At 33.6% G+C, this 17,151-nt stretch overlaps 2 protein-coding genes across 3 annotated transcripts; one reads left to right on the plus strand and one right to left on the minus strand.

The window, feature by feature from the left end:
* Nucleotides 1–3,720: 3,720 nt before the first annotated feature.
* On the plus strand, nucleotides 3,721–8,576 carry LOC113732328 (phenylacetaldehyde reductase-like). Of its 2 annotated transcripts, XR_011840654.1 has the most exons (7): nucleotides 3,721–4,157; nucleotides 4,570–4,739; nucleotides 5,400–5,588; nucleotides 6,541–6,703; nucleotides 7,324–7,397; nucleotides 7,614–7,800; nucleotides 8,104–8,344. XR_011840654.1 is itself a non-coding variant. In XM_027258030.2 (6 exons), the coding sequence occupies exons 1-6, from the start codon at nucleotides 4,040–4,042 to the stop codon at nucleotides 8,252–8,254; spliced, it is 978 nt and encodes a 325-aa protein (XP_027113831.2). In that variant the 5' UTR covers nucleotides 3,725–4,039; the 3' UTR covers nucleotides 8,255–8,576. The 2 variants fall into 2 exon arrangements, 1 of the variants encoding a protein (XP_027113831.2); XM_027258030.2 differs by lacking the exon at nucleotides 7,324–7,397 and having other exon boundaries at nucleotides 3,725–4,157; nucleotides 8,104–8,576.
* Nucleotides 8,577–11,685: 3,109 nt separating this feature from the next.
* Nucleotides 11,686–15,883, minus strand: LOC113732330 (phenylacetaldehyde reductase-like). Its single transcript, XM_027258032.2, has 6 exons — nucleotides 15,718–15,883; nucleotides 15,367–15,536; nucleotides 14,572–14,760; nucleotides 13,498–13,660; nucleotides 12,433–12,619; nucleotides 11,686–12,043 (listed from the first exon to the last, which is right to left on the minus strand). Exons 1-6 carry the CDS (start codon nucleotides 15,833–15,835, stop codon nucleotides 11,896–11,898), a joined length of 975 nt encoding a protein of 324 aa, XP_027113833.2. The 5' UTR covers nucleotides 15,836–15,883; the 3' UTR covers nucleotides 11,686–11,895.
* Between the last annotated feature and the right edge of the window lie 1,268 nt (nucleotides 15,884–17,151).

Genomic DNA, 17,151 nt, shown 5'->3' on the forward strand with positions numbered 1-17,151 from the left:
CATCCATCTATTCTCCCGCCAATTGTCACGATTTAAGATATTTCTGCTATAGTCTAGACAAAATGTGTACTCCCTCCGTCCCACTTTGATAGTCCTGTTTTCCTTTTTCGTCTGTCTCAAATTATAGTCCACTTTCCAATTCAAGAATGTAGTTGTATTTTAATTTTCCTAAAATACCCTTATTCAATGTAAGTTGATGTTACTATAAACCTACCCCATTTAATGAGAGTTGATTCTTTTTTTACCATCAATTCAAGTTCCCATAAAGTTGTACTCTATTTAATGTGAGGGTATTTTAGGAAAATAGCAATCTAAATTTACTTTTCCAACAAAATTAATTATTTTTTTTTAAACTGTGTGAAAAAAAAACAGGACTATCAAAGTGGGACGGAGGGAGTATTAAACAAAGTTGTATCTCATGCGCAAAAAGGTGTGCCAACTTTACTTTTGCAATAAACTGCCAACTTTTAGCTCTGTGTTTGGAGTAGGGTAATATTTTGGTTGCAATAATTATTTTAGATCTGATTACTCAATAGGTCTTGATGTGCAGTTCTGGATTCGGTTGCGATCGGATATATCTAGTTAGCTCAGTTAATTCAACATAATAAAATTTTAATCATTTTAATATTTTATTTTTACACAAATCATATATATATATAATAAAGTCGTATTCTCATTCTTATCCCTTCATGTTTTCTCTTTCCTACGTGGCTTAACGAGACGGCAAGTAGTTTCCTAATAGGATTCTTAATAAATCATATATATATATATATATATATATAATAAAGTTTTATTCTCATTCTTATCCTTTTAGTTTATCTCTTTCCTACGTGGCTTATCAACATAGCAAGTAGGTGCAACGCGCTCTATGAGTTAACCCCCTAATAACCTACGCTATTCTTTCTCTCTTTTTTCTCTTGACTTTACAATTCTAAATAATCCTTCCATAATTATCTCTTCCATTCTCTCACCTTTTTTTCCCTTAACCCTAATCGTCAAGCCTAAATTTTCAGGGGATTAGTATAAATAATTTTGAATTATGTTTTTAACTCTCTCTCATCTTCAACTCAAAAGTTTGAAATATCAATTCAAATATTAGATTATCTTTATCAGATTATCGCTATCGAAGATACTCTACATTTTTACTCATATATATGGTTATCGATCTATTACTTATCACTTTATCAAACAGTGTAGATGTTTACACTTTTTCACAATGTTTTTGGAAATTTTTTTTTTTCAATGCAAGGACCGGATTTGGAACTTCGTTTTTATTCCCTTCAATGCAAGGACCGCATTTGGACTTTGTTTATGCTCGCTGTATGTGGTCTGTAATTTCCTACACCTTTTTCATAGTTAGGTCATTGAATTTGAATTTTCTAACTCTTCAAAAGTTACAGTTTGGTTTTTATTTCTGGCAAGGTTTTTGTAATTAATTTGTTATTTCAATTTATGGATTCACTCTTCAATTTAAGTAGAACACATATTGCTTTTTTGGTTAGTGATTTAGAAGTGGCCTTTTAAACTATGTGTTTTCACACGATTTTTTAATTGCCTTTGTCAATTTATTAATTGTCTTCAACAACGTATTAAATTTTTTTTATTTTATGGGTTTCTGGGGTTAAAAAAATTTTGTGCAGTTTTCAATGTTTTTTTTTAGACTTTGATAGAAAGATTCTAAAGAACAAGAAGGTGTCATTGATTACATAAATGGCAAGGCATCAAGTTCATTGTCATACAGCAGTTCACGTCATGCAATATACATCAGACTATTTAGATTTTTTATGTTTTTGACTTAATAGCAAAATACATCTTATGTTTTCGTTTTGGTTTCTATTAGCCATGAACAGATTTAGAAGGTTGCTATGTTCCTGTGACTTGATTGATTCTGAATTATTATCTTTTATTAATATTTCACTCGGCTTCTTTTCTTTTCACATTAACCTTCAAGCCATTTATATTAAGTACCAAAATTGATGTTTTGGTAACGGGTTGGCCATTCTTTTGTTTACAGAAGATCAGCTAAGATTTGATCTTCCCTATTTTCAAGTTTTTGAATGTCATCATATTGTTGATTTTTTTTTTTTGCATTTCGAATTATTAATCACTGAATTAGATGTTTAAATATACATTATAAGACTATTTTTTAATAACAATGTATTTAAGAAAGGTTATAATAGATTATACAATAAGTTTGTATTTTATGAAAATATTTTTATGAACTACACTAAATAATTTATTATTTTTAGACAATTCCCATTCAACGAATGGGTACAAAACTAGTTTTATTAATAAAATAGTTTCAATACAATGAGAATAACACCAACAGTCATTCGATCAATAGGACATCTTTGTTTTCGGGAGTGAAAACATGTGAACTAGTAAAATCATAATAATTATATAAAACTAATTTATTTATCTATTCTTATTAATCGGATCATTGGTCAAAACAGGTCGAAATGTGTAAATCGAACCTGTTTAGTATCTATACAATGTATAATGTCTGAGTAACGGCAGTTGATATAAATATTTTTTTTATCATATTTTCGATTTTCAATTTTACCCTTGTAAAAATTAATTTTTATCCCAATCATCTAATTACATTTTGCCAATATAACTACTCATAACTATCCTAAATATTGTAACTACCAAATTACTATAATCATATGAACAAAAGTTTTTTCATGAAAAATTTATATAAATTTTTTGTATTTATGCATGTAACAAACAAAATTGATTTATGTTAATTATTCCCTAATTGCACACAGATTGGGTGTGCTCTTAACAATAGTGTATACTTCTGATTCAACCAGGTAAAGAAATCTAAAAGGAATTTTATAGCCCGAAATATGGACCTGGGTACCCAACTATTCGCATCTTTAACAAGGGAAATGATGCTAACCAACGAGGTGGAAGGTAGGGTTCAAATTTTACCTCCCATCACCAATGTTTTGAAACTAAAACCATTGATTGAATCGGCGAGGTGTTCGGATCGAGATTCAATCAGTCAAATTAGTTTAACCCTGGTTCAATGAATTTGCTTAAAAATAATTTATATAAATATATATACACAAAATAAGACATGCAATGGACTAATTTAAAACTTTATATGATCAAAAATTTAATATTTTCAAAGAACTTGGATTTTCATATATACAAATTTTTAAATTATAAGTTGAAACAAATAAATTTTATTTCAATCTCAATTGTATCTACCAAAAAAAATTTTTAAATCCAACCCAAAAATACCACAACATTCTAAAATTATACAAATTCATGTCTATGAGAATTAAACATTGTGACTTTAAATTTTAAATCATGTTTTTGGGATTTAGAGATTGCAACTTTTTTTTTGAAAAAAAAGAAACTTAGAGTTCGAAGGAAGTCAGAAAACTAGAAAATAGAGATGCAAACTTGATAAGAGGCAAAAATGAGAAGAAAGTGAGTGGATGTGAAATTCAATAATTAGTCTTTAGAATTAAGGAAAACCTATTCTTTTTTCTATTTAATTTCAATTTAATAGACTAAACAATAAACTGCCGATTCAACTGTTTATTTTAGTTCGCACAGTTCGAACAGTTCTTATCAATTTCTAAGTGCAATCAATCCAAAGTGTGAATTGAATTGGACTTACGAATAGTTTGTGGCCCGGCCGTTTAGTGAATATGATAGAATAGGCTAGAGTAAGATTATAATACACGTTACCTACTGACCAAAAAAAAAAAAAAATGGAAGCGATGTTAGGTAAATGACCGATGTTAGGTAAGTGACTGTTGCATTCTGATTACGCTACTCTCCCGAATAAACTTCTTCCACAAAACTTCAACAACTTCGTTGAAATCATAGAACAGATTGCTGTGAATTCATTATACTAATAGTTTTCTGCTTTTAGTGCATCAATGATTAAAGCATTCATCATTCACCAAAAAATAGTTTGAAAATTTGTCTTTCTGCCATCTGGGATGGTTCATATCCTTAGCTTCCTTGCACTTCGTTGATTACACCAGAAGCAGAAACAGAGACCCACTGAAGAGGAGAAATGAGCGGAGCAGGGAAGGTGGTGGGCGTGACGGGAGCTTCGGGATACATAGCTTCATGGCTGGTAAAGCTGTTGCTTGAGCGTGGCTATACTGTCAAAGCTTCTGTTCGGGACCTCAGTAAGTCTTTCATGCTCTTTACTGCCGTTCCATTGCCTAATAAATAAAGAGGGTGCACGATTTTGAGTTATTTGCTGTAACAATTCTGATAGTACCGCAGACAGTGCGTTTCCGGCAGTACAGATTTTCAAATTATTGTCACTCTCTCGTCTGAGATTTTAAAAAAACGGCATTAGTGTCTATTTTGGGTAAATATGCATTAGATTGTTGCAGATTAAGCAAGTAGATTAATCATCTTAAAATGGAATTAATGATTTTGAAGTGCTTGTGACTTTGAAGATCACAACTTATGTAACTTTGTTAACGTTTAAATTGATTTATGCACAAAATTTATGATTGATTTCGAGTATCTGACAGAGTTGGGGTATCACTTCATCAAATGACGTTTGTTTTTTTCCGCATGATGGCACAGATGATCCCAAAAAGACAGAATTCTTGATGGCACTAGATGGAGCCAAGGAAAGACTTCACTTGTTTCAGGCAAACTTAGTGGAAGAGGGATCCTTTGATGCATTAGTTGATGGATGTGAAGGTGTTTTTCATACTGCATCTCCAGTTCAATATTCAGTGAGCAATCCACAGGTACATTTTACATGATGATCAAATCTTGATATTTTCATAATACAACTAATAGTTATCATTTGGCTATTAAGATTGGTCATTCTTGACATGCTTACGGCAATTGTTATGTGACTAATTAGTTACTAAGAAGGTCTACGTCCTCTATGTTCAGCTACAAAATTGTTGTATACCATTCTTAGTCTAAGAGTGAGTAATTCTAGTTTCTCGGCAGCCATCTGGAAGTTGCCAACAAAATGGTAATACTCAAAGAGCATCTTTCAGGCTGCTCTCTTTCTGTGATTCTGCATTTTGGAATTCCTCAAGTAATTTACAGGAATTTGAAGACATAATTGATTTCTAGTAGTAGTTGGGATGAACAAAACTTCGAAAAAAGCTGTCACCATGAAAAGGTTGAAAAAGGGAAAACAATTGGAGATTTCTCATGAATCTGCGACATATGGACATTAGAACAAGTATAGACTCAAGAGCATGATGCATATATTGAATCTAAAATGGTTTCCAGAAAGGTGATGACAGTTTTGTTATGCAATGACTTCATTCCTTTTTCATGGCATTAGAGCTTAAAGGAGCCGATAAAATTGCACAAATCTGCAATAACTTAACCCCCCAACCCCCCCCCCCCCCCCCCCCCCCCCCCCCCCCCTTTTTTAAATTTTTTAGGCACAGCTATTGGATCCTGCAGTGAAGGGAACATTGAATGTGCTACAGTCTTGTGCAAGAGTTTCATCTATCAAAAGAGTGGTTGTAACATCTTCGATGGCAGCAGTTGTACACAATGGAGAATTAAAGGACGGTGTCATAGTTGATGAAAGTTGGTTTTCAGATCCTTTGTACTGTGAGGAGCACAAGGTGTGTCTATCAGCTATTTTCAGTTAAACTGCCTGAGGAAATGCTTGTTGTTTGTTCAATTTGTTGATGGCAAACAGCGCAGTAGTCTGATTGGCTGACAAAATTTTTCTGATTGACTAAATATGTTTATGGAAAGATAGTATTATCAGTAAGAAGGCTTAAGCATTAGAAACGTTCACGATAATTGGGTTCATAAAGGTTATTTGACAAAAGGCTTCGCAGTTAAATATTCATCACTCTGATAACACATTATCTCCGAAAAGGCTTTTACAAAAGATCCCTTAACGGGATCACCTGTCACAGAACACACAAAATAGGTTATGTAAAAACAAAAAGGAAATACAAATTAAAAGCACCTCAGCCTTGATGAGAAGAAGAAGTTACTTAACAAAAGATAAAATAAAGGAAACAAAAGAAATGAAATTTCCCAATTGCTAAGCAGTCTATTTGATGATATCAACAAAATTAAAATGCTGATAGCAAGCACAGGAATGACGGAAGACCAAAAGAATGTGTTTTGTAGATGAAAGAAGTGTGGCATTAGATCCAAGCCAAAAACTACTTTACTATGGAATGGATATTGGAATGTTTGCTTGAGAAGACTTAGCGACATGTGCACACGGAATAGGTCACAAGTGACTAAAAAGGTCGATTTTAGTTTTTATTTTGTTGTTTGCTGGAATGTCAAGCAATCAAAACATTGAATTTAGCAAGTAATTTGCTGATAATTACCACCATTTGATGTCATTAACTTACATTGTCTGGATGGAGTTTTCCAGGAGAAAAAAAACCCTGGTGTGTATACTTCTAACAAGCCCTGTATCTCCCAACTAGAAGGATTTAGAGAATGTAACTGGATGGTCTCCCAAGTTTTTTGAAAATATACCTTCTCTACTGTACCACTCGAAGAATGTTTTCAACTGAAGCTAACCTATATTTTTTCTTTTTTCAGTTATGGTATCAACTATCAAAACTTTTGGCAGAGAATGCTGCTTGGAGATTCTCAAAGGATCATGGTATTGACATGATTGCAATTAATCCAGGGGTGGTCATTGGTCCCATCTTGCAGCCCTCTCCCACCTCGAGTGCAGGAGTGATCTTGGACCTAGCAAATGGTATGTTGAGAACTATATGTAGATTGTTAAGCAGTCAATCTAAAGCAAATATAGTTGATCTTTCATACTTACAGCTTTATCATGCATTAGAAGTTTCTTCTAATAATTGAAGCAAAGAAGCAGTAGTTGACTCTGGTGAAGATGTGAGTCTGCTCATTTTGTATTACAGCAAAATATATATTGCACGCAGAGGCGTGCATTATTGGGCATCATATGCAATGCATTTATTTGATAATGTAATGCACATGAATACAAACATGTGGGCACATATGTCTAGTTGGTGTGTGTCTGATTATATTGTCTAAAGAGTTTGCTATGAAATTCTTCTTTGGAACTTTTCTGCGTCAGCATTTCTTAACTGCCAAAGATTTGAAATTCAAATATGAAATAGACAAAGATTCTGCTTTAGTTATGAGACTTGTTTACTTTGAGGTAGCCCCTTAGGACTTGGAGGCATTTCATTTGAAGCACAGTTTTATTGGTTGAAAGACATCTTACAGCAGACAATAGAGGAATTGGAGCTGGTTATGGTGGCTTCTAAAGTTTTCTTACATGATAGAATAAGTAGTTTGAGCATTTTATCCAGTACTATTTCATGTTGCGGTCTCTTGTTGCCACAGATTTTGCAAAAATGACCTGCCAGTCTCCTTGGTGTCCATTCATTTTCCTATGCAGACTCTTTTTGACTTACCAGGTTATTGACCTGACCTGGTATCTTATGTTTCCTCTTCTTTTATATAGTTGTTAGGTTGTAATTGAAATGTCCAGAAAAGATGAAGTGATATACTCATGTCACATAGAAATTTGTCTCTTTTGACTATTTACATCTCCCTTCAAGTATCCTGTCTTTACAAGTAAAGATACTCGTCCTAGTGGTAAGAGATGTTATTGTTTTAACTGGTGAATGCAGGAATTGAACCATTCCCTAATGCAGCTTTACCATGGGTTGATGTTAGAAACGTTGCATATGCACATATTTTTGCCTTCGAAATCCTTTCTGCCAGTGGAAGATATTGTGTAAATGAGAGATTTGCACACTGCTGTGACCTTATCAAGATTCTGACTGAACTTTTCCCCACTCTCCGATCACCAGATAAGTGAGTCCCGTTTTGTTCATTATGCCACATTGAGGTATTTGCATGCTTTAGCTGATTGCTTGCAGCTCCATAATATATCTCATCTTTAGGCCTAATCATCGTTGATACATGGTGTTTTTGCTGTTAAGAATCAGCAGCTTCTTATCTGTATCCTTAATCCATTAAAATGTGAGATGGATCTTGGCAAACATTATTGCATAGTGATTAGTAAACTGCCTCACTTTGAAGAGTTCAAACAAATACCAGCATTATATATCACTCTTTAACTCTTTTCATTTCTGAAGTGGTTTTGACCTTTTGCAGATGTTCTAACAGCAGTAATCCTCTAATTCTGCCGAAATTCAAAGCATCAAATGAGAAAGTAAAAGGTTTGGGAATTGAGTTCATTCCTTTGGAGGTGTGCCTCAAGGATGCTATCAAAAGCTTTAAAGAGAAGAATTTAGTTAGCCTTTGAATCAATTCATGTACTGTCATCAAATTGGTTTATAACCAAGTTTGGAAAACATACAATTCCAGCAACTAGAGGTTTTTCCTGTCTGCTTCACTGATGATTTTGCTGCTGTTACGCAGAAAAGCTATGGTAAATATATATATATATATGTATATATTTAAAAAAGAACAAGAACAGAACATGTATGAACATGAATAAGAAGGGCTGTTTCTTAAGCAATCAGTAATATGGCTAGGAATTTGTTGGGACTTAATCAAAAAGACTATTCAGCATATCTGAGTAGATAATAAAAGCATAGAACATCATGTTTGACCTTTCCTTCAAATTTCATCTTGTGATCTTTTTGGTACATTTTGAGTTGTTTTTATGTATACCATTTTGATGGCCAATTTGAGATTGCTCTTAGAAATCTCAGAATTTCTTCTCTTTTTTGGGATTAAATGGATCAGTAGTTTTAATTTTTTTAAGCTCTGAAAATTCTTATGCTTAAATAAAAATTTTGCGTCATACTAAAACAAAAAATCAAATGTCCCGTCTTTCCTAGCTATATGTTTGTCCTGTCATACTTATTTGTACAAATTCATGATTTATTGCTTGTTACAAGATAAGAGCAACTTTAGAACAGAGCCGCGATTAGTTGGGCAGATTTCAATAGTCATTTATGCATTTCTTTTTTTTTTCTATATGATTTTTTTTTCCAGTCAAACTTGGTTTTTGGTTGGAGTTGACCGGGTCAAATGCCCTGCGGTTCAACTGCTAGTTTTCGATTCAACCAGTTAAACCAATGGTTTCGGTCCGAAATTTTAAAACACTCGTGCTTAGCCAAACCACCACCTACTGGACATAGAAAATTAAGGAAAAGAGAAGGTCAGAAAAGAAGATGAGGAGGTTAAAAATGAAGAAGAATGAAAAGGGAAGCATAGGAAGGTGGAGGAGAAAAAGAGGGCAAATGAAGGTAAAGGAGAAAAGAGTTGAGGCGGGAACAAAGAAGAAAACAGAGAAAAAAACGAGGCTGAGGGGAAAGGGGATACAAGAGTAGATGATATTGAGGAAGAGAGAACAGAGGATGATTAAGTTTTAGATTTTAGGGTAATGTTTTGCTAATAAGGGTTTAAAAGCTTTTAATTTTTTTTTTCAGAATTTTTCCCATCTTTGTTGATAATTATCATTTTGCTATTTGAATATTAAATTTTTTCAAATAATATTTCGCTTGTGGGGGTTTACATTCAATGTCTCGAGACGCCTTTTGAAACATACTTTCCTCCTAGACCAAATGAGTTAGAGATTAAATAGGATTTGATACTGGGAAGTTCCTTTTTCTTTAGAATTTTGTTCTGTTCCACTTATAGGAAGTAGGTTAGAAGTTTATTTGTACTGTTTCCAGAGAGAATTGAGGCGAACTACCAGTGGATTATTAAGTGTGCATTTGATAAATCTGAAGTCTGAAAACTGAAATCTGAAATTTGAATCCGTTAAATTATTAAATCGTTAAGTATTAAATCTAATACATTTGAGTACATATCACATTCAGTGATAAGTGAATAGTTTATCACTTAATTTTGATAACAAATTCTGTATAAAAAATTCAGTGACACTTAATTAATTTAGATGTCTAATTTTTCATTATCAAACGATCTGAATATATTAAGACCTGAATCAATTAAATTTAAGTGCTGAATTGGGTTATCAAACAAAGTCTAAGACTATTTAATTCCTAGAAGTTAATTTGCAAATAAAAAAAAGAAACCATTTTTGGCAATTTATTATTATTATAGCTTGTATTGGTAATTTTCTAAAAGTTTTGAATGTAATTGGTGTATACATCTTAATAACTTACCATTTGAGATTGATTGATTTTTCCAAATATACTTTCTTGTCCTCAAATATTTTTCAACTAAAATCATATTATTGATCCAATTGATGGAATCCTAACCGACCAAACTTGTCAAAAGCAAGATTTTTACCGTTTGAAGGATAAAGACAATGGTTCAAACCCCATACCGTGCAATTAAAAGAAATTCAAGGGCGTGTGGTTTAGTAAGTAGTATAAGTAGTAAAAATAGAAAATTGTGAGGACCCTAAGGTAGGAGTGTTTGGATTCTTCATTTTCTTCCAATCTTAAACAATTGCAGTCAATCTTTTATATATATATATATATATAGAGAGAGAGAGAGAGAGAGACACACACACACACACACATATTAAAAAAGAGAAAGAATTAAATTCTTTATTCATTGATGTCTAACAGATTTTCAATAGACTTATTTTTTACTGATGACAAATAAGACCTTCACTGGTTTTTTTTTTTTTTGAATTAATATACCAATACTTGGGTAAACAACCACAAATATACAGTGTAGGAATGCAAAAGCACTAGGTCATGTTTTCACATCATATATTCTTACTTAGAATCCAAGTGATTTTGAGACGTTACAGCTAGCCTGGAATGCTAAAGCTTAAATTATCTCCCCCCCCCCCCCCCCCCCAATACCAAAAAAAAAAAGAAAAGAAATGCATACACGACTATTAATATCTGCATTACTAATCATGCAGATTTTGTAATCTCGAAACAATCATAAATTTTGACAAAAAAAAAATGATAAAGTGTTCTATAGTTAAATACATTGATACTGGTCCTGATCCTATTTCAAGTTGCTCTCATTTTGTAACAAGCAATAAATCAAGAGTTTTTGTAACGTTTGCTCGGTCACTCATTAATACACTTAACATTCACACATGCTAGTAATTATTATCCTTCTTTGCATTTATATACTTTCTCTGTTTAATCTTACCTACCTAATCTTGTATTTATTTACTTTCCCTAATTAATCTTACATTTCAAAAAATATGACACATAAAATATATCTTAACGAGTACCCGAGCACCGGTTAGACGGACATTCATACAAATAAGTTTGACAATAACTAGGGCAAAAATTAATTTATTTTTGGAAAGACTTGACCTTTATTTCTGTCTTAGTGTGACTGAAAATTTTGTTTCAGCATTAGAATTTTTCAAAGCTCAAAAAATTTAAAATATTGCTCAAAATTACCAAAAAGATTACAATAAAATTTAAGGAAATTGCCAATAATGAGGTGCTATGCTTTTATTATCTATTTAGATATACCTAAAAGTCTTGTTGAACCCCAATTGATAATCTAATTCAGCACTTAAATTTAATCGATTTAGATCTTAACATGTTCACATGCGTTTGATGACCAAAACTAGAACATCTGAATTAATTAAATGGTTCTGAATTTCTTAGGCAAAATTTGCTTCAAAAAATAAGTGATAAGTTATTCACTCATCACTTAATGTGATGTACAGTTAAATGTATCAGATTTAGTACATAATGATAAACTAACTTCATGGATTCGGATTTCAGATTTTAGACTTCAATTTTATCAAATGCACAAGTGAGCTATCCCAACAAATTTGGAGACATACAGATTGTTCCCTTGTGGAGCAACACTTTCTATTCATGTTCATACCTGTTCTGTTCTTTTTATTTACAATTTAGCTACTTTATATATAATCTGAATCGCGTACCTTGTACAAACAACAATGAGAAGTTTGAAATTGTATGTTTTCCAAACTTGGATATAAACAATTTCAAGTTGATGACAGTGGATGAATGCCATGATTCAAAGGCTAACTAATTTCATCTCTTTGAAGCTTTCGATAGTATCCTTGAGGCTCACCTCCAAAGGCATGAACTCAATGCCCAAACCTTTTACTTTTTCATTTGATACATCATATTTCAGCTGAATTAGGGGACTGCCATTAGAACATCTGCAAAAGATTAAAACCATTTGAGAACAGGAAAAAAAATGAGGTAAAAGTGAGAATGCAGGTATTGGATTGAACTCTTCAAAGTGTGGCAGTTTACTAATTGCTATCCAATGTTGCCAAGGTCCATCTTGCATTCTATTGGATTAGGAAACAGAGAAGAAGCTAATGATTCTTAACAGCAAAAACATCAACTAGGATTAGGATTAAGGCCTACAAAATTATCAGAAATCAGTCCCTTGATACTACTAAAATGGTACAGAAGGATGCACTATTCTTTATCATGTTGAGAAAGAAGCCAAAAGATGAGATACATTTTGGAGCTGCAAACAATCAATTAAAGCATGCAAAGACGTCAGTGTGGCCTAACGGAGCAGGAAAACCAGACTCACTTATCTGGCAATTGGAGAGTAGGGAAGAGTTCAGTCAGAATCTTGATAAGTTCACAGCAGCCTGCAGTTCTCTCAGCTACGCAATATCTTCCATTGGCACAAGCGATTTCAAAGGCAACAATATGTGAATATGCAACATCTCTAACATCAACCCATGGTATAACCAAATTAGGGAATGGGTCAATTCCTGCATTCGACAGTAAAGGGGATAACATCTCTTACCATATTGATGATTATCATTACTTGTAAAGTCAGGATACTTAAAGAGAGATGTAAATAGTCAAATGTGACAAATTTCTATTTAACATGAAGTATTTCACTTCATTTTTCTGGACATTTTACAACCCAAAAACTATATAAAAGAAGAGGGAACGTGAGAAACCAGGTCGGGTAAATAACGCTGTAGTCTGAGAGAGTCTGCATGGGAAAATGATCAAGTCGTGAACACCAAGCAGATTGGTGGGCAACTTATGCAAAATCTGCAGAGACTAGAGACCACAACGAACTAGTACTGAATAAAATGCTCAAACTGGTTACTCTATCTTGTAAGAAAGCTTTAGAAGCCACCACAACAAGCTCCAATTCCTATATCGTCTGCTATAAGAAGTCTTTCAACTACTAAACTGTGTTTCAAATGAAAAGCCTCCAAGTCCTATGCGACTACCTCAAAGTAAATAATTCGTATAACTGAAGCAGATGTTTTTGTTTAATTCACATTGAACTTCCAAAGCTTTGGCAGTGAAGAAATGCTGACACAGGTAAGTTCCAAAGAAGAATTTGGTAGCAAGCTCTTTAGACAATATGATTGTATACCCAGCAACTAGACATATGCGCTCACCTGTTTGTATTCAAGTGCATTGCATAATCAAATAAAAGGAGTTGAAATGATTACATATGATGCCCAATAATGCATACCTATTGTGTGCAATGTATATTTTTTCTGTAAAACAAAATGAGCAGGCTTACAACTTCACCAGAGTCAACCACGGCTTCTTTGTTTTAATTATGTAGAAGAAACTTCCTGTAGATTGACTACTTAACAATATGATAAATTTCTTAACATACCATTTACTAGGCTCAAGATCACTTCTGCACTCAAAGTGGCAGAAGGCTGCAAGAATGGACCAATGACCATTCCTGGATTAATTGCAATCATGTCAATACCATGCTCCTTTGAGAAATCCCAAGCAGCATTCTCTGCCAAAATTTTTGATAGTTGATACCATAACTGAAAAGAGAGAACATATTTGGTAGCTTTAGTTGAAAGCATAACTCTTCAAGTCGGACATTAGAAAAAGTATGTTTTCTAGACACTTGGGAGACCATCCAGTCATATTCTCTAAATCCTTCTACTCTGGAGAAATGGGGCTTATTTTAGAAGTATACAAGGCTCTTAACAGGGTTAATTTTTCTCCCTCCAGACAATGACAGTTGATTGCATCGAATGATTATAATTATTGGCAGATTACTTGATAAATTTAGTGTTTTGCTTTCTTAGCACTCGAGTAAACAACAAAACAGAAACTAAAGTTCACATTTTCAGTGACGTGATGTTTTCTTTGTGCATATGTCAATAAGCCTTCTCAAGCAAGCATTCCAATATTCATTCCATAGTAATATACTTTTTGGCTTCGAAGTAATCCCACACTTCTTTCATCTATAAAACTCATTCTTTTGGTCTGCTATCAATCTGTTGCACGCTTTTAGCGTTTTGATTTTGGTGATGCCATCAAATAGTTAGCAATGCTTGCAATAGGAAAGTTTCGTCTCTGTTGCTTCCTTTTGTTTTCTTTACTTTATCTTTTGTTAAGTATCTTCTTCTACTCACAAAGGCTGAGGTGCTTTTGCGATGGGTGATCATATACTTTTGGTAAGGGCTATTTTGTTAAGCCTTTCAAGAGAAGATGTGTTATCAGCGTGATGAATATCTAACTGTCAAATTACCATTACCAAACCAATTATTGCAAGTGCTTTCAATACTTAAAGCCTTATTAGTGATACTACTATCTTTCATAAACAAATTGAATCGACCAGAAGAACTGTGCCAGCCAATCAGACAATTGGGCTGATTACCGTGGAATCTAACAAACAGCAAGCATTTCCTCAGGCAGTTTAACTGAAAATAGCAGATAGACACACCTTGTGCTCTTCACAGTATAATGGAACTGAAAACCAACTTTCGTCAACTATGACACCGTCCTTTAATTCATCATTGTATATAACTGCTGCAATAGAAGACGTTAAAATCACTCTTTTGATAGATTGAACTTTGGCACAAGACTGTAGCACATTCAGCGTTCCCTTCACTGCAGGATCCAATAGCTGTGCCTAAGAAGTTAACAGAAAAAAAAATGGGGGATGAATACGTTACAGATTTGTGTAATTCATCAGCCCCTTTATGCTCTAACCCATAGAAAAGGAGTGAAGTCATTGCCTAAGAAATTGTTATCAATACCATTTTATATTTGGTGTATGCATCACACTCTTGAGCCTATACTTTGTTCTATTGTTATCCAATTGTTGTCCTTTTTTCAACTTTTTCTGGGTGAAAGCTTTTTTGACAGATATGGTTCATCCTAATTGCTCATAAACACTCACTTAAGACTTGAAATTCTTGTAAGTTACTTGAGGAAATCCACAAAAAAAGAATCATAGAGACAGAGACTTGCAAGATGCTCTTTGAGTACTACCATTTTGCCGGTAGCACCCATATGGCTGCTGAGAAACTAGAATACTCGCTCTCTTTTACACTTGAGACTTCTAGTACACAACATTTTTGCAACTGAGGAACATAAAGGAATTAGACCATTTCAGTAACTAATTCGCCATATAACAATTATTTAAGCATCTGAAGAATTACCAATTTTAGAAGCCAAATAGTTAATATTAGTTAAATTTTGAAAATTCAAAATTTGATCATCATTTTCAACGTACCTGCGGATTGGTCACTGAAAGTTGAACTGGAGATGCAGCATGAAAAACGCCTTCACATCCATCAACTATTGCGTCAAAGGATCCCTCTTCCAATAAGTTTGCCGGAAACAACTGAAGCCTTTCCTTGGCTCCATCCAGTGCCATCAAGAACTCTGTCTTTCTTGGATCATCTGTGCCATCATGCAAAAACAAACTACTAATAAAAGGGATGCCAACTTAGTCGAGTATTTACCCAAACCATTCGTTTGAACACTAAATTTGATACTTGAGAACGTGTTGTGTCATGGGTGGACCATAAGAAAGGGTTCTGAGAAGATGACTAAAAGCAGTAACGAGCATGGAAAGACTTACTGAGGTCACGAACGGAAGCTTTGACGGTATAACCACGCTCAAGCAACAGCTTAACTAGCCATGAAGCTATGTATCCCGAAGCTCCAGTCACGCACACCACCTTCCCTGCCGCGCTCATTTTTCCTTTTCAATGACTCTCTGTTTCTGCTAAATTTTCCAAAGTATTTTTGTGGGGAATGATGAATGCTTTAATCATGGATGCACTAACATGATATTAAACCACTGTTGTTTCTAGTTATTTATTATTTATTTACATGGTCGGTCGTGTCATAACTCATAAGTTCAAGGAATAATTTCAGAAACCTCCCTTGAGGTCTCCACCAATTTCAAGAAGCTCTCCTTAGGTTTTAGAAATTACACTCACCTCCCTTCCTCTAACTTTTTGTGCTTCAAGATAGGTCCAATAGGCTACCAATTCCTTCAAATATCCTAAACTACCCTTTCTTCCAAAATGATAAAAAGGAAAGATAAAAAGAGTTTTGCTGATTGCTTTTTTCCAACACCAAAACCAACAAACTCTTTTTGCCTAAAAGAAAAGTTTGGAAAATAAAAATCCAGCTATGATGATTGCCTTCTTCCAAGCAACACTACCACAAAAGCTAAGAAAGCACTCCAATTTGAATCAAAATCAATTCCAATAATTCTACACTTGAAACATCGCAGCCTGATTTTTGTCCAGTAGCCCTAGCTCCTAGCCTTCTTACACAAGTAAATTAAACCTGTCACTTGATGCTAAATTGGATAAAACTCCACCTCAAATTTTACCCTAAACTAGCACTTCATCAACAATCAATTGCACCTCTTTTCTCTTCCTCTCTTTGCATCCTCCTTTTTTTTTTCAACTACCCATTTCTAAAGCCCATCCACTATTTCTTGACCTTTGACATCATCGAGTTTTATCACCCATAATCAACCAAAATTGGATAAATAGATGCAAAAAAATCAAATCCATACACTTAGAATTAAAAGAAAAAAAAAAGGATGAGCCTAATCATGTTTGTAGCCGTAGGGGTAATAGAGTACTTTTGCAGCCATAGGTGAGGTATGTGTAATTTTAAAAATATTAAGGAGAGCTTCATGAAATTGTGAAAAACCTCAAGGGAAGTTTATGAAATTATCCCTGAGTTCAATAGCCTATTATTTAGATTGTGTTAAGCTTGGCCACGTGGGAGTAGTCCTTAGAGCATCCACAATAGTTTACACTATTTGAAGTGTAATGCATATGCCACGTCAGCATTCCACTTTCTCCTCTTTTATTATAGTCTTACTCACAATGGATTACACTTCACAAGATGTAATAATATGGGTCCACAATTAAATCAAATATTTATTTTCATAATGCATAACACATATTCCATTAATAAGTAAAGTAATTTTTTTAAAATAATTTTGTTATTTTAAAAAATAAATTATTAACTTTCATTAAATTTTTTA

This window comes from Coffea arabica, chromosome 2e (genome assembly GCF_036785885.1).
Source record: "Coffea arabica cultivar ET-39 chromosome 2e, Coffea Arabica ET-39 HiFi, whole genome shotgun sequence".
NCBI classification, from domain to species: Eukaryota; Viridiplantae; Streptophyta; class Magnoliopsida; order Gentianales; family Rubiaceae; genus Coffea; species Coffea arabica.